The sequence below is a fragment of the Thamnophis elegans genome, chromosome 13 (assembly GCF_009769535.1).
Source record: "Thamnophis elegans isolate rThaEle1 chromosome 13, rThaEle1.pri, whole genome shotgun sequence".
NCBI lineage: Eukaryota > Metazoa > Chordata > Lepidosauria > Squamata > Colubridae > Thamnophis > Thamnophis elegans.
Window position 1 is genome coordinate 40710423 of NC_045553.1, and position 18868 is coordinate 40729290.

General features: G+C 36.5%; 1 protein-coding gene across 1 annotated transcript; it reads right to left on the minus strand.

Moving 5' to 3' along the window:
• Nucleotides 1-774: 774 nt before the first annotated feature.
• Nucleotides 775-12670, minus strand: ZBTB44 (zinc finger and BTB domain containing 44). Its single transcript, XM_032229129.1, is given in 20 exon segments — nt 775-897; nt 899-967; nt 969-1029; nt 1032-1138; nt 2995-3146; nt 3148-3197; nt 3200-3268; nt 3271-3294; nt 4333-4479; nt 4482-4495; nt 6082-6166; nt 11661-11936; nt 11939-12268; nt 12271-12342; nt 12345-12455; nt 12458-12493; nt 12496-12552; nt 12555-12614; nt 12617-12643; nt 12646-12670. Coding segments are annotated over 20 exon segments (1809 nt in total). The 3' UTR covers nt 775-860.
• Between the last annotated feature and the right edge of the window lie 6198 nt (nt 12671-18868).

The following is an 18868-nucleotide window of genomic DNA, read 5'->3' on the forward strand; positions in this document are numbered from 1 at the left end:
GAAACTCGGCCTCTAAAGGAAAATAAATGGCTCGTTTTACTTAAAAAAAAAAAACGCAGGCTAATAAAATTGCAGTAAATAGCACACACATTCAGGCGTAACTTGAAAAGAGCACATTTAATGCGCCAAGGCGCTTTTGACTTTTGTAAACTCACTTCTCATTATACTTTCCCAGCATCCCAATTAGCTCAATGTTAATCAGGATTTCTTGATGGCTCGACTTCTGAAAATGAAGTTTTGGATAAGGCCATTTGCATGAGAAGATTCTAGAAAGGCATGGCCAGCGCAGGTGAGAGCATAACTCCACCCCACCCGTTTTGCCAAAGCCAACGAATCATCCGGTTTAACAATGTGCTTGCTACAGAACTGAAAGGATAAGAGTGATTCCTTCTAACTAAAGAACAAAACAACAACAAAAAATATCGAATATCTACGACACTAGTTATTTAATTGCTTGAACTGGATACTGTAGTCAAAACAATTTTCAACAGCCATCAATACCTTTTTTCCTTAGTGAGAGGTACTGCGAAATTAGGGTGGCAAACCAGTGCCAAAAGCTATTAGGCCTAATTTTACACTTGGTGTGTGCCCGGCTGCTCTTCGAATTTAACCCTCTTATTCTGACCAACTCTTCCACCTCTGCATTTTCAAATGTTTCCGTACAAGGGACCGTTTTAAGGTGTGAAGAATAGTGTAACATTTGTTGCAGTTTAGAGCTTTTAACAGCATAGCTTATCAAATGGAAAGGGGTACATTCACTCCGCCCCCCCCTCCTGAAAATTAAATTAAAATGTACAAGACCAAACACAGGCACTTTCCAAAAAGACAAAAAAACAAAAACAACAAACCAAACTTTTGACTTATTCGATAGTGATAGACGAGAGCCCGCCTTTGGAGCTCCTCTCGGCCGGCCTCGGCGCTTGAGATGGTTTTTGGCTGCTCTGGCAAGTCTTCTTCCTTTCTAACAGCCCCCCAGAGGCCCCAGTGGGAAAGTGCTCTCGCAATTCTGCGTCGAGGAGACCTGCGAATAACCGGCATTGAACAGAAGAGCTGCCTTTCGAATCCATGCTCTCCTAGCTCGTACTGGCCAAGAGTCTCTTCATGTTCTTGGTTTAAGTAGTCTGGTACTAGGAAGTCACTGAAAAGGGGGTGAAAAGTGGGAAGAGGTTAGCAAGGCACACAGGTTGAGGCTAACTGCAGCGTTACAGCTAAGCGAAAGGATTATCTACTTTGCCAAGGAATGAGAATGGTCTGATTTAAACAAAAGCACAACCTAGCTTGTGATGCTTGTTAGATTATGTTGGTATATACCGTGTTTTCCAAAAAAATACGACCTACCTCCAAAGTTAAGTCCTAGCTTGAACCTTTACATGTGCATCCAATATAAGCCCTACCCCCAAAACAAGCCCTAATTAAGACACCCCCCCACTCCAGGCGCACAGGTAAAAATTAAGCTAGGGTGGGGATGGGAAGGGTGGATGTGCCCTACTACTTACCTTCAGATAGTTGCAGCCAGGCCTCGCACACCTCAACCCATTTCTTCTTCCAGCAAGGCTTTCCTGAAGGCCTCCGCAGCCAATAACAGAGCTTTGGATCGATCCAGAGCTCTGTTATCAGCTACAGAGGCCTTCAGGAAAACCTTGCCTGACCTAGCCGGATGAAAAAGTTCCTGGCAGCAAGAAAGAGGCAGGGGGCGAGGCGTGCAAGTGAGGTGAGTGGATGACCCCCCCCTGAAAATAAGACCTGGTGTCTTTTTTGGTGGCAAAAGAAAATATTAAGACAGGGTCTTATTTTTGGGAAAACACAGGTATGAACAACTTTAAAGCTTCTGGACCAACCAACCAAAAGCCTCCTTGACAAAAAGAATAAATTTAAGGTTGGGTGGCACAAAGCTGATAAATTTAAAGCGGGCAAAGGAAACTTTTTCTCTGATTGGCTGGCTTTGCAGTTCTACTGAGCATAGTCCAGGTAAAATAAAGCAATTTTAAGGTTCTGTTTCCAAAGCACCTAACCATCTACAAAGGTCAATGCTCTTCTTTCTAAAACTAGTCTGACTACCTATTTCAGCTTAGCTGCATTTCGTTCTCCTTCATCAAGTAGGATTTAAGGATAAGTAGGCTTTTCAAAACATACTCTGGCTGCCTCATTGCTTTCGGATGCAGTTACTATAGAGCAATCGAGAAAAGCAAAGCAAGAAAAGGAAGATTATTGCCAGGAAAGCTATTTTTTCCCCCCACCTAGATAGGAAAATAAGGTATTAATGCAAAGCAAGCTACAAGCAGCTTATTTGTTTGATTACTTGAAATCCGTATCTACACTGACAGATAAATGTTCTAGTTCAAAACACTGACACAAGGCAGGGCCACAATTGCAACATGGTATTCTCTAAATGTACTTGGCTCTTTTCAGTTTCTGACCAAATGGCCTTAACCAAGTTGGCTGCGGATTACACAAAATGGAACCCAGTACATCCTGAGGGTGCCACGATGGACAAGATTTGAATTCTACCCAGGACCGCAATAAACCTGGCAACCTGACAGAAAAGGATACTAACAGGTTTGCGGTGAAATAGTACAGGTAGTCCTTGACTTACAATCACAATGGGAATAGAATCTCCCTGGCTAAGAGCAAGCCAGCTGTTTATTGAGTCACACCGATTTTATAACCTTTCCCCCACGATTGTTACACAAACCACTGCAGCTGTTAAGTGAATCACACCAGTCGTTAAGTAAATCTGGCTTAAATCCCCACTGATTTGCATGTCAGAAGTCAAGTGGGAAAGTTGCAAATGGTGATCATGTGACCACCTCCCCCCCCCCAAAGGATGGTGCAACGGACCAACCATAAGTCACTTTTTCAATTTATTGTAGCTTCGGTCGCTAAGCGAAATGGTTGTTAAGTCGAGGACTACCTGTACAAAAGAGGGGTTTAGGGGGAAATGAAAGAAAGGTATGTTACCCTAACAGTTTCTTTTTTTTTTTTTGTGCACCTCACCTGCTCTGGAAGTAGTTTGCTAGCTCTGACGCTTCATGGTTCAGACTCCTCAGATGAACGATTAAATTTCCAGAGTTGGTGAACATGGCGCCACATGTTTTGCACTCGTAAATCCGAGGCTTGCGGATAATGTGCCGGGAAACCCGCATGTGGGTGTTTATATTCCCCGAAGGAAGTGAAAGTGGCACTACATATCTGGCACCGAAACAGCGTTTACCTTCGTGCTTCAGGCGATGCATCTTTAGCGAGTAAGCCCGGGTGAACTTTTTCCCACGCGGTCGCACTGAAATGGTTTAATGCCTGCGAGAAGAATAAGCAGAAAATCTTCACCACTGAAAAGCATCGGGAATACTATTCCAAGCCCTTTCTAATGGCAACAAGTCGACCTATTTACACTGTAATAGATTTACATTTATGGTGTAAATTTCGATGAACAAGAGGATAATTTGGTCAAAACTTTCAGGGATGCCACTTCCCCAAAAGCCAAGTATTTAAATCTTTGAACTATTCAGACACCACCGTTCTCTTATTACATATGAGAAAGCACATCTGTTCAGTGCAAGAATAGACGAAAACATGTTAAGCCCAGCAGTGGTGCAGCCTACTGGTTGTAATTTGTGGTTTAATGGGTTTTGTTGATTTTATTCTGACTTGGGGTCAGAGGTTTGTAAAAGTTGTCACAAATGGAGTGATGTATGAAGCAAAGTCAAGAAATACATTAAAAGTTTGCTCATGATTAAAAATTAAGAAAAAGCATGAATCTGAGGAGCATACAGGGCCTCTTAGGGGAGATATCTGGCGCATTTATCTGAAACAATTATTAATTTGACTGTGTTAAAAACATAGAATTTTTAAAGAGGAGAAAATCTTATATTTATGTAAAACATCCTTCCTATATTGCACGAAGCAGGATTCAAGGATTCAACAGAATAAGAGAAATACCTAAGGTTAAAACCATGTCTGATTGTAGTTGTTACCATGTTTTTATTTCTAGAAAAAAACTCATGTGAAACAATCTCCTTTGTAGTCTAAATTCTAAGGCTTCCAGAAATAAAAGCTGATTTTTTTTTGTTCGATTTTATTGCATTCTTGTAATAGGACCATATATTGCTTCAAAACATTCAGTAGTCCTCATTTAGCAACCAAAACTGGGACCAGCAACCCGGTCATTAAGCGATGGGGTAACTAAGTGAAAGTGCAACTGTGCTTACAGTGTGACTTTACAGTGCTGTGAAGCTAAGACCCGTGAACTGTCACTGAATGAGCTAAAGGAGGACTACCTCTGTAAGCTCCTGTTCAAACGATATCTTTGGGAAGTGGACCAAAAGAGATCCTTACCTGAGTGGATGAGCATGTGCTGTTTTAAGTTCTGAATACGGGTGAATCGAACACCGCAAGTTGGACATTGAAAAGGTCTGTCAGGACCATTTGGGCTAGGTCTCTCTGTGCTACTGGTTGTAGGAGCAATGTAGAGCTGGTAAGGTATTGGACATTCTCCAGTCTGAAGAAGCAAATAGAACTCTTTTAGTAGCAGATCAAGAGGAAAAAAAGTCAGGCGTACAAAATACAAACGCATATGTGTTTCAAAAAGACAATAATAACGACATTAGGATCAAATACAAAGATTCAGAGATCCCAAAGTATCAAGACCTGAAAAATGAAGTTGAAAGATTGACACGGATGGCATTTAGGATGGCAATCTAGGATGGCATTTAGAAAATCTGTGCCCTGACAAATTTTCCATCTGTTAGTTGCAAAGTGCCACACTGCATGGACTCACACACTACACTGATACCTATGACATCTTAGGTTCTTGGGAAGAACTTAATGTGTACAAAGGCCAACATCAGTAAGGTATGACTGCTCCTTGTTGCGAACAGATACAACAAAAATGAACTTTACTAAACCATATTAAATGACTGATTTCCGAATGATTGAAGAAGATAATTTTAAACAAAGTGGAAGTCTTGAGGAAGGAGATGGACCAATGTATAAAAAGAAAAGAGCTGCAATTAAAATACCATCACAGTGAACCTGGTATAAAATGCTGGTTATAATAATCATTTCAACAGCTGATACTTGAGTGATATTAAACTGGTGTACATTTGGAAAGGTCAGAACTCTTTTGTGGGCACATAATGTTATGCAGTCATATCTATTCCAGATAATGCTGTTTAAACAATCCGGGTGCTGAACAAGTGTTATGCTTTCAATTTTGCTTTTTCAAAAAAAAAACCACTTATTGGCCACATCAAATCTTTTCACATGTTAAACTTCTTCCACCTCTCAATCTGTTTGGTAGATATTCACTTGTATTTTTAAAAAGTGGGTAATGTACTTGGCTGAAAATGTGGACTACATAATGGTCCAGATTTACTCTGTTCTGCTAATTCCCCCCCTGCAACTACGTATTTGTTATATTGCAAGCCGACCATGGTGTATGCTTAAAAACCGAACATGTACATGAAAAGGAAGTTAAGATTGTGGGATGCTTGATGTTTTCTGGACTTTGTTTTCTTCAATGCCTGTAACAAAAGAACCAAACTCAGAGACCATCAAGGACCCCACAGTTCAAGCCTATTCTCTTCTCTTGGAAAGCTAGGTTGTCAGAAACAGTGTCTGCCTCAAGGTCACCTAGGAAACTCTATGTCTAAGTAGTATCCCAGCTTGAAAATTCCTTCTGCTTAGGAATGTAAAAAAAAATAGCCTGGTGACAGGCAGTGTGGATGGTGAACATTGGAGTTTGTGGTTCATGAACTTCATGTCTTTGATCTCATGACTGGCTACTGGCTCTGAATTCCACTTGTTTAGAAAATCATGCATTTTTCCAGGGATGGTTGAATTCAAAGGAGATCTGTCATGTTTTGTCACCATCTTAGATGACTCAATACAGCAATCTATCTACAAGGATCTAGTTCAGGTGTTATACATCGCTTTCCTCCAGCCTGACACTGTCTATGTCATGGGATTGCCACGCTTGGCAACCTGGCCAACTATTCTACTGGCTGGAAATTCTAGGAACCATAATAGAGACAAAATGAAGAAGGCTGTTCCGTAGAATGCTTTGTATATTACATTTATACGCACCGGTCATCGTCTTCCACATGGATATTCCCACCAGAAGTGCTTTGGAGCGTTGGTAATCCTTCAGTGACACCTTCATCTATTGAACCTGGGGGCAGTTAAATAAAACATACGGATTAAGTTACAGTTTAATGGAACCATAGCAATGGGGTTTTTTTTCACATCCTCCTCACGAGCTATCTTGCTGCCAAATTTAAGAATTCCGTTATAACTCAATAGGATAACGATGTAAAGCAATCTGCGTAATTTATAAAGAGCAAACTTTAATCAATTTGGCCTATTTGGATTTTCAATTGGAAGAAGGCTTAGATACACATTAAGTGGAGGCAGGACTGTGATTAAATAGCCAGTTTATTGTTTAAACAATGCCCAGGGAAGGACGTATAACAGGCTAAACAGTACAACGCACAGAGGTAGAAACAAATAATTGCAAAGCTCACAATCTTCCTCATAACCTTTCCCCAGTATTGATGCCAGATTTGTGTTGCTCATATTTCAGTACATCGCAAAGAGTCCTAACTGAAGTAGTGTGAGTCTAAAGCAAAATTAATGGAAAACACGAGGATTTGCTCAGTTAAATGTGCATCATTCATTAGCATTGTGTTTCCACTCATCTGTACTGAAGCCATTACAAAACTGTATTACCGGGAATGCTGAAAAGGGGATGGAGGAAATTTGTTAAAGGGGGTGATATTATTACTCCCTCAATATAGTACAGGTAGCCCTTGACTTACGACCACAATTGAGCCCAAAATTTCTGTTGTTAAATGAGACATTTGTTAAGTGAGTTTTGCCCCATTTTACAACCTATCTTGCCACAGTTGTTAATGGCTGCAGTTGATCAGTGAGTAACCTGATTAAGTGAATCTGGTTTCCAGTGACTTTGCTTGTCAGAAGGTTGCAGAAGGGGATCATATGATCTTGGACTACCTATACAGCCTAAGACGTCTTTTTACTATGCAGGTCATTTACTGGAAACCAAATTCCAAAGCAGATTACTATTTTGGATTCTGAGTGTGTGATATCTTAAGCCACATACATCCAGTTTTCTAGGACAGACAGCTCTACCACTATTTCTAAGGAATCAGGGCTTGACTGATTTGTTATTAACTCATGGCTACAGACAGAACTAGAAGTCCCACTTAATTCATTGGAATTTATTTCTGAGTCAGTACGATCACGATCAATATGAGGCTTATATTGTTTTGGAATTGCTAAGTAACTTGTGTTTAAATGTGTTTCAAAATTGAAAGCTGTGGCGATCTGTATATTTACAGAATAATGTGAGTATAGGTTAGCAGTATGACACTGAAAAACCATTAGGGCTGGAAAATTGTTTTTAGTGTTTGACATCTACAAAAAAGAAACTAGCATCAATTTAAGGCACTGACTTCTGTGTAACTGTAACATGCTGTTGTTCTCCATCAATGCCTGACTGCTTTAAAAAAACAATGAGGGAAAGAAAGGACCATTGTTCAGTAATGAGACAAATGTCCCCAAAACATGATTGTGGGTTCCAGTTCCAGGCGCCTTCATTAAAGGATTGTCAAAGGCACACAATTGGAAGGATCCTTGTGCCAGATCCTACTGCTGGTTAAAGCAGATTATCTTAGATTTTTTAAAAAAAGAAAAGGCTTCCTTGAGCCAAACTTGAATCTTGATCACTACAGTCAAGACCATTTCATTTCTGTTACCAACAATACTCTCCTCCAATATTTTTTTAAAACCTCAGTATAGCCCTGAATCTTTAATTTTCTGGTGGTTCAATTCATGGATTTTCAGGTTTGACTTTGCTTAGCTTTTCTGAAGTTCATTTAGATGTTACTACACAAATCAAAAGCCTTATAGCATATTATATTTTAAATATTAAGGGTACTGTTAAAGCTAATTGAAAATGACTGGATGGTTTGGGTATATCTCCAGTTGCACTCCAAACAGTATTTATAAAGTCTTTTATCATATGATCTTTATTATGTGTAAATGAGATGCTAGCACAATATACTGCAAGAGAATGGGGATGGAGAGGTAAATCATAAAACCTGAGTTGGACTTGTTGACTATATAATGACAAGCTAGACGTGATACTGGTAAAGGCATTCCATTTGATGTTGATATAATGAAGATAAAGTGCAACCTAGAGGTGGCTAAAATTCCCACTGCATTGAATGACAAGCTGATAGGTAATTTTTTGTATCCATGCAGTAGAACAAAGCAAGCCCAATCACTCTTTCTTCTCTAATAAATGTAGTATTTGAAACATTTTTATGCATCAATTAAAAAAAGGCTCAAACTCCTACAAAAAATTGAAATAAACCAGTCCCCATGTTAAAGCATTCCTAAAAGGATCAGAAGTGGGGGGAAAACAAACTGGGGATGCTGATTTTACTGTAGCTATTTTCTGGACTATGTCTAAACTACTGCTGACAAAGGAATCCTTTTCATCAATGAACCTTTTTTTTTTTGATGCATCCAGCAACTTGTCTAAAACTATTTGATATCCCAGGAAACTGTCAACACTCAAGCAGTCTTTAAGTTCCTGCATCTTCAGACAGAATAATACAATGAGTTATTATGAACAAAGGAGCATGAAAATCAAACATGTTGTTTGTCCCAGCTCTGTATTGATAGCTTTGCAGCTGGAACCCCATTGCTCCCTTTGATCTTCATGCAATGAGAAAGTTCAGTTGGCATCCCTATGCGTGGCCAAAGCCTACATTCTTTTTTGCACAGATCCAGCCAAACTGATTGGGAAAGATTTTGTTCACCATGCTACCTATATAACATAAAAAAGCCAAATGTCTTGAATTTTTAATCAACACCGATGGTACATTCACTACATGGATTTTTTAAAAAACAAAATAATAACAAACATGGCAGGTCTGAAACGTTTAGTGAGATTATGTGTTTTGATAAGCAATGATATTTGGGTAAATACATTGAAATGCATGTCTGATTTCCTTATTTTGGGATACCACATTAGTTTTAATGTATAAAGTATTTTATAACTATATATTCAATATCAGTGTATTAAATAATCTTTGACTGTTTACAAATCAAAAAATGTTTCTGTTGATAAAAAGCATTTGGAAGGTTTTGTTTACTGTGAGAATATTGTTCCAAGCTTTTGCTTAACAAATTAACTTCATTTAAAAAGCTATGATTGAGCTTATAGATGGATTTCTGCAGGCAATTTCCTCCTTTGTATAGTTTATTAATACACTGAGGTTCAAGAGAAAAAAAAAACCTTCAAGAAGCTGGTTATTATGCTTTTAATCACCCAACAAGGAATTCTACTTATTATGCCAACTTTTTTTTTTAAAAAGTGATGCCAAGTGCTGATTTTGAATGATTACTTACTGTCAACACTTAAATGATTTAATAAATCAAATATTTATTATTTATAAGTTATTTCTTGTATTATAAATAAAACAAAATGGAAATCATCAAAAAATGCTTTGGTTTTATAAATATGCTGCATTAAATATTGTGTATTAGTGTCTATCTAAATTGTTTTAATTATTTGGCAATGCTTTCTGATTTATTGTAAATCCCAAAGCAATGATGGAAATTGGTGTTTTTAATCAGAAACAAAATAAATTTGCTCTTTGATTTCTATTTACATCTGCTCACCTTTTCTACTCTAGAAATAACTATCATACTTAAAAATACTGTAACATTCCTCTGAACGAAAATGCAGTAAAGTAAATAATCATTATACAAGACATGGTGCTCATATTTCTGGCCTAGTAGGTTCATTTGATATTTTGAAAAATGCTGTGGATGTTCTGATCTACCCAGTTAAGAATGGCTACAATAGCTGCCTTGGGAGACATACCAAGCCCTGATTTACATGCCAAGGTTGCTACCTTCATCCCCTTCTAATCTCCCATTCCAGGACAACCCATATGGCTTCCATTTTATACCTTGTCATCTTTCCAGACAGGCGAACCCACAAAACTAGGTAGCAGATACCTATCATTTTGTTTTCTACAATTGCTTAAAAGGTCCATTCCAAAACCATAGAGACCTGTAGAAATCAAGAATGAAGCTGAGACCAGCCCTTTTGCTTAGAAATCTTATTGTTCCATTTTTTTTAATTAAAATATTCCTTTAAAGCAAAATGTCAGGCAGGGTAAAGAGAGTTTCTTGGGCATAATTAGTGCCTAAGAAAATTGCCTCAGGCGGGCAATTTAAAGAATCTAAAAATTCACATCCAAGCCCTCCAAAATAGACTTGGTGATGACATGGGTAGTTCCTAAGAAAACCAGCAAGAAATTGAATGAATATGAAAATTATAGCAAAGTATGGATTACTAAACTATGCTCCAGATCATAGGATTTCTTTGGAACATTCAAAGGACAACCTGAATCAGGATTGGAAGGTATCTTCCTCATACAATAATGTAATTCAACTCCTTCTCATTCAGCTATAATAGCAAGTAAATACCACAAGACAACAAATGATTAAAAAGAAGAGCAATTAAAACACGTGCACATAAACAATTCTTGTGGGGTGGAATGGGGAATGTGTGCAAGACAAAATGCACGTTTCATTGCCACAAGATGTCCATATTCTTGATGTGCGTTTAGGGCACTTGTATAGCTTTCCAGGGGCTTCTGTTGGAGGGTTTTTCTTAAACTTAAAGACTACACTTAGCAATTGATTTTAGCCATTTGTTCCTTGACAAGTCATTAAAAAGGTCTTGTCCTTATTTCACACAATTAATCTACCTTACAACTGCTCCAATAATGAATCTGTATGACTAACCACATGTCACTGGAAATTTATTTCCTGAACTCCCGTTTCCATGTGTTGAATAGTATGGGTTGGCTTACATTAGTCTGGTAAACTAGCTTTCTTCCAAGAGCTGCAGGAAAATGATGTTTGCCTTTCTTATTAATTCACAACAGTCACCTTTGTTTTTCTTCCATGTTAAAAAATTCACAACTGCTTACTCAAAAAGAAAAAAAAGAAAAAAAAAGAAAAAACAATTTAACTTGAATGTGGCCAATATCCATTGTTAACATAACAGCTATTCAAGCATGATGCAAAAAACAGCAATATAATTATATTGAGGCATTGCCACTACAACTATTTCCTGCTTCCTCAAAGCAGCAGCAAAACTGAATTTCTTGATTTAGGTGTTTTCCTTCTTGGAAGTTTCAAAACAGAAGGGACAACTCTTCTCCTCTTGCCTTGGTGTACAAAGTATAATAACTCGCCAGGGAAATAGGCCCACTGACTCAAAATAACTTCTTAGTGTAGAATGGTCTGGTTTAAATACTTTAACTGTTTCTACAGAATATCTAAAATGGTTTGTGGAAAATGTTTAATATATCACACATCAAGGCAATTATGTCTGTGCATGGCAAATAAGTTTAAAATTGCAAAAAAGGAGATTCAACACTTCCGGGATGACATGATTTGACCAATCATTTTTGTTTGACATACAGTGAAAAGGTCATCTTTATACAACTTTGACAAGATATGGTACTGGTATTTCTTGCGAACCACTTGTATACTCAGAATGAACTCAAGCTCTAAGGAAACAATGAAACACACATAGATTTAAGTGAGTCTACCTATAGAAGATGACTGCGGACTGATCAAAAGATCCTCCTGAACTTGTTCACTTCCAGGGACTGTCTGCTGGTCACTCAGAGAACTTTGGGATGCACTAACAGGCTGAGATACTTCCTCATGTACTTCTTCATCACTCAACCTTTCCACTTTTACACGCACATCTTCTTCAATCACCAGGGGTGAGCTGGTTTTTGTGCTCTCACACGTCATGTAATCAGAAATTCTTCTAGACGCTTCAGATGGACCAGGCACTTCTAGAGTCCGAGAGTTTTCTACTGTTTCACTTTTTCTGTCTGGAGTCTTCGGTCAATTCCAAAAGGGAAAGTCCAAGGGAAAGCTAAGGAAGAGTCTACAGGATGACTTCTACTCTCTACTATAGAAGCTGAAGTAGTCAAAACGTGTGGGGAGTTTGTCTGGGTGTTACATTTAAGTGGACTTTCTGGGGACATTACGATATAGCTTTTACGCTTCCGCCGTGATTCTCTGCAGACCGGAATGGTTCTTTCTACCACGCTGCATTCTGAGGAAACTGGAGAAAGACTGCCATCCCGTGATGTAAAATTGCAGTTTGCGCTGTTTTCCTGGCCTGTATCGAGCACCTTTTCTGCTGACTATTGGGGGTGTTCCATAAAATACTTGACTTCATAAACTCAGAGCAGGTGCTAGCCACACTGAACATTGCATATAGCTAGCAGCAGCCAAGACGTCAATAATATTTTCAGTGTTAATAGACAATGTTGCGGTGTAGGCGTATTCCAGAAGAGGCAAAAAGCCAGTCACAGTCACGTGATGCAGTCAAGTACACTCTGGCTATCATCTTCTGCTTGGCCACCAATTTGGAACGGAAGAAGTCACTGCACGCTGCCAGGACTACCTTGTGTGCTCTGAAGATTTATCTTGGACACGAATGGTGATGTCACAGAAATGTCCATCATTACGTAACATGTTCAGCTTCCAAGCATCTCCTGGCTGTGAGCTGGGAACTGTGGGTAAATGTTTTGACGCCCATTTTACTTGTGTACTTGCTGCGACAAATATTCAAAATGGACCTAGAGAAGGAAAAAAAAGGGGAAAGATTTTCAGTCATGTAATTATGTAAAAAAAAAAGCTAAAACTCTGGGCATTAAAACATGCCATTAATGTGTGCTTAAGTGAATGCCAGTAAATAATGTTTTTGGGTTTGCTAGCTTGGTGAAAATATATTGCTTGTTTGTCAATTTTATCAAACAAGATATAAAAGGACTGAAATGTATTGTGTCATGGAAAAATAAGGCTGTATGTAGGAATTATTCTTATTGACAAAAATCTGCTTAAAAACAGATGTGAATGCTCCTTTCCCGTCTTCCTTTGATGCTATGACAGAATCATTTCTTGATATAGTCCCTGAACAAGGCCAAACTGGAGTTAGTTTAAACAATGGTAAAACCTTTCTACTGTAATCAATTTTCAAGAGACTGCAAATAGTGCAAATATTGTAATGAAATCTAGTCCAGCATTGCTAGCTTTAAATATGGTTTGCATCTGCTATGATTTTACAGGAACATAAAATAAAATTTTACATTTCCTGTAATCAAATAACTATTGATAATTGGTAAATTACTAGTTATTCTGCTGCAATAGGAATTTTGACAACATTATGATCCAATCATCTTTAATAGTGTACAACTGTGCTTGCAGGAAAGTTTATAAAAATATAATATATAATTATTTGAAACTTGAGTTGTAATAGTTAAATACTGATATATAACATTCTGGACAGTTATAGTAAACAAAGGTATTATGCTAAATCTTGCCTTCCACTGTAACACACATTGTAAGAAGCTCAGGCTTTGTAAATCACTGCTTCAGATCCTTATTTAATCATGTAGATTAGAATTCAAGCTAACATAGACTCACAAATAATTAATCTTGTTAGAGTTCATTGCCTATTAATAAGTGGTCAAACGTGATTGAAAATATGAAAGAAAAACTCTTTCAAAATGTAAGACAATGTCAAAAGTATTTGCAGTAATCTTTTTGACATAATAAAATCACATGAGGTGAGTCAATAATATTTCAAGTGTTGTTAAGAATGTAATTGCTCCATCTGAGACCACTGCTGCTTTCAGTAATACTCATGGATTTCTAAATATAGTAGAACTTTTCTCCTTATACTAAAGTGGGCATTTAAGGTCACTTTCTTAAGTTGATTTTATCTGAAAGATAATGTGTAGGCATGGCTGCTCATGTTTTTAAAGTTACAATCCTAGATAAGTCTTGGGGTGGGGGGTTGATTATATATGTTACATGTCTGTGTAGTATAGCAATCTACTGAAGTCAGGTGGATTTAATGTGTCTGTGTATACGCAAATATAATAGAGATATGGTTGGGATACTCAAAACAGTACACAGTAAGTATAAAAGGCAGGCTATAATCACATACACAGCACATACCAAATGATACCCATTGAGTTGAGCAAGTCTAGCAGGCAAATCCAGGCATATTTACTTACATAATCCTGCCTTTCATTTAGGAACTCAAGGTGACATATATAACACAACTATACTGCCTCCTGTTTTCCTCATAATGTTCTAGTGAGAGAGATTCCACTGAGAATGCATGACAGCCAGTGAAATTACTTGAATTAAGAGCAACTGTAGGCAGATTTTTGCTATATCCTGCCTTTGCTTAAGGTTGTGTACACAGTGCACTGTCTTGTTCCCCCCAAAAAACAAAAATCATATGAGAGAATGGTTGCCCAAAATCATCCAGTGACCTTCCTTAGATGAACTAGAATCTGAATCTTCTCAGTGCAAGTCCAACAATTTAACTATTACATTATTTATCTATACTGATTCTCTACATTAAATACAGCTCCAATGTGGCCTTCCTAATCCAGTCTAAGGCATAACACTGTATTTTTAATGCACTAATAAAAATCTACAAAATATTTCTTTGGTCTGAGTTTGAATAGCTAATGTTTATTTTAAAAAGTTGTAGAACTATGTTAAAGTCTGGGTATATACATATATTTTAAAGAATTATAGAATAGAATAAAATAGAACAGAAACAATGTTAAAAATAGTAAAATAATCCTATAGTATAATAAACTAGAATTACAACCTTAAAACAAATTAAAAGGCAAAAATAAAGAAAAAGAAAAACCAAACTTCTAAAAGGCCAGATAAATAAACATTTTAATCTGGGTCAAAAGAATAACAATTCTGAACTAATGCTGTAGAGACAGTGTTTTACAAAGAAGGCCAGCATAAGAATAAAAACTCTCTGAAAAGAAAAACAATTGTTAGATTGTCCTGTTATGCTAAGTCAAGTATTTGAAATAACATTATAGACATGATTAGTATTTTAGTGGAAAAAATAACATATTAAACTATAATCAAAGCTACATTTTGATTTAAAAGTATCCCATTTAATGATGGTTACTATGTTGCAAAATTATAGGAGCCCTGTGCTTGACTTCCAATTGACAGTTACTGTTAACACTTGCCAAATATTGTATAGCTATCATCCAATACTTTTTCAAACAATTATTACTGCACTAATTTGCACATATATTGAATTGCCAGGAAAAGAACATATCAAGTAAGTTCCTTTACATGAAGGAACTTTCTAACCATAACATGTTGCCTCATTTAAATTTCTGACCTGAACTAGTTCTTCTCCCATATCAATCCATCTCTCTCATCTCCCAGCCTGGCTAACTTAATTGTTATAATATTGTTCTGCTGAAACATTCAAGGTGTGTATGCTTTTGCTAATCCATCAACTTCTACTGACATCAGTTACTTCGGTAAAAGAAACTGAATTTCAGGAATCTTGTTCAAGTTCAAACAAGACAAGCATTTGTACTTGCTCTCGCCCTTTCTACGCTGATTTAACTTTACAATGAATTAATTGTCTGAATGGAACCGTATATTAAATGTTTTTAGATAGTTCATCTCAAGCAAAAAATTTGCTTGCCATTCAGGATTAACACTGTTAGGCCAGCACAAATTCAACTCTTTTGAAAATGCTGTAACTTCAAAAGCGATATGCCACTATTGCTGGGGGAGGGGAAGAGATAAGATCAATACATGAAGATAATGATTACTTAAGCAGATTTATCTAAGTTCTGTACTTAAGTGTTCCCTATAGCAGTAGCCAATCTTTCTTCTTTGCTCTATCTTACGAAAATACATGGTACTAATCAACAGTTTCTATTTATTGAAGCTACTTGGAAAATGCTTTTGTAAGGATCTCAAAGCTATGCAAACCAACATACAGCCATTTCTGCATTTTAAAGGTTACTTCATTAATGCTGAGATCATCCTGTTTTACTTCACATACATCTAGAAACAGGCACTAAAATTTCTGTATTCTGTCTGCACTAGGATCTCAATAAATTCCAGCCCAAATTAACGAGATGGTAAGGTAATAGTGAAACTACTTAGGACTTCACATATTTGGACAAGATTTTATGTTTAGTTTTGTGTTAGCTTATATTTGAGCCAATTTATTATTACTGATGCAAGAAACTATGATCAGAAATTATGGTTACCATTAAAACAATAAACAATTCTATGCAGTAATGATCTTTTAGCAGATCTATGACCGCAATAAAAATTTGATTTCTCTCTCTGAAATCAAATTATAACTGCCCATAATTTTTATAAATTTTCTAGTCAAATCTGTAAACACAAAACTATGGATTCAGAAATCCTTATATTTTATCCCAGTGAAGATTAGTGAATGACATAATAAGTAACTTTTCAACAATTATATCTAATTTCAAGGTTAGAAGGAAGTAACTTCCTAGCTCTCAAAATGCTGACATCCTGAAATTATTTTTTAAAAAAATGTTTATAAAGCTGCCTATCTTGTTTAATATAAGCTTGGACAGGTCAATAACAATAACAACAACAACAATAATAATAACAATGAAAAAACCAACAGATACTCTTGGTCGTGGCAAAATGCAATATATTCCCACACATTCACAACAACTTTACTAGGGTCACTCTACCCCGAAGTATATAGGAAACGTCTATATTTAGCATAAAGCTCTAAATATGGGACTGCCAATTTCCCATTTAGAAGTATCTGTGAACAAGTAAATTTCTGAATACTCTTTATGAGTCACTGGTATGGGGATAAAACAAACGTAATAGCTGTCAATTTTGCTAGATATTCTTCATAATGGCCAGAATGCCTAGAAATCTGGTACCTTATAAAAAGCAGAAATTCTCTTAATTCCATGTCGCTGTTACTGTGTAATCAGATTTAAAAAGAAACTAGTCACCTTTAAGTATGTGGCCTCTAAGGAAGGGGAAGAAATTGAAAGAAAAAATGTACAAATGATAACCACCAGAAATTAAACTTTAAATGTGACATATTCAAGTTGTTTTAAAAGTCAATTGGGGTTAGTTTTATTTGAAGGTAATCTAACAACTGAAATTTGCCATACATTACCAAGAAAGTCTGTGTATTAATATCAAGATTGGTAACAAGCAATTTGCTACAACTTCCGGAAATTAAACTGTAATTTTAAATAAAAATGTTCAGAAAAAGTTTAATTCTAGCAGAGATCAGTAGCTGCACTATTAAATAACTATTTGCTGTCATAATTGCCTGGCCTAGGCAAGAAGCTTATCTGTCAGAGGTAATTCTTTATTTCAGTTGAGTTCAGTTGCCTTTCTACTTTTCTGCACTGTTCATGTATGGACAAAAGCTTTCTGTAGAAATGGATAGAAATGCTTTCTTGTGTCATTTATTTTCTTTTTCTGAAAATAAAAACAGTTTTATTGTCACTATGCAAAACTTTGGAGCACTAAATACCTACCACTGGATTTCACTAGAAGTTAGATTTTAGTTAATAGGCAGTAAACCAATTAAATGAAGTATTTAATGCAGATCTAACTACCACCTATTTAACTAAATCATTATGAACAAAGAGTACAATTAATCTCTTGAATTCTTGCTAAGGACATCTAGAATAACTTTAAATATATATACTATGAACAAGGTAGATCTTTAGAACAACCCAACTACTTAACTGCTTTTTGAACTTCATTTGCACTATGATACAAGTGGTTTAAAATAATATTTCTGTATTATGCATTCAAGTGTTCAAATAACTTCATGTGCATGATCTAATTGTATCCCTTATAACAATTCTTTGAAGTTAACGTGGACAACTGGTGTTAAGAGTTTTCCACATGCATTCTAACGGTTGTACAATCATATGTAAAGGATTATATGTGTGAAGGAGAGTAGAGAGAAAGAAGTTTAACTGTCCCAGGCTACTCTTACTTCTTTACTGCTGTTGGTGTTAAAATGCTAAAAAGATGCTCCAAATTAATGATAAATCCATCACAAAGTAGGCTAACAGTACATTCTGTTCAGCAATCCTCCTCAAGAACTCTATGATCAGCCATAGAGTACTTTTATGGCAGCTGTCAGAAAATCTGCTCACACTTCTCAAGGAGGCCCTGTTAACAACTGCCTTTAATGTCTTGGATGGGGGTAACTCATGCACAGAAAACGCAGACCTTCATAACAGGCCTTTAAGGCTAAGGCTGCTCGAAAGGCAGTCAATATAGTTCCTCTACTACAGAAAGGATTTTGAGGTTGAGTGTGTATGGCCACCTAGGGAGAATATAGGAAAAGTGAGATTTAAAGTAAGGATTTCCTGGTTTATAGCTTCCTCTGTTTAGCCAGCATGCTGTCCAGCACATTTATTTCTTAACTTATTCTTCTTCCCTGTACTTAACATATTTTTAAACCAGTAGGATTTTGGCGCAAAGAGAAACACTATTGAAGTCTTAAAATAATTATGATTATTAGACATAATTTTGTCTAGTAACTACATTTTAGTCAAATCTACTTTATGAAGAGGAGGTCAGGCCAAAAACATAGCTCTTTTCTTTCTTGGAATAAGAGTAACATTCTTCTTGTTGTAAAGGAGAAAAGCATTTAGAAAACCAAACATGAATTGAGACTCTTTCAAATATTTTTGTCATAAGATGCATTATCATAAATTAAATCACTCATAAAAAGAAAACTATTTCTTCAAAAGTATTCCATGCTATATTTACTCATCAGATTATTCTAATCTACAGAGGGATAAAAGACTAAATCAAATATTGTCATTTGACACAGTTACTACTTTTATCAAATCCAACACTGAGTAATTTTGCAAGCTCGAAAGTAAATTTAAAAACCACATGG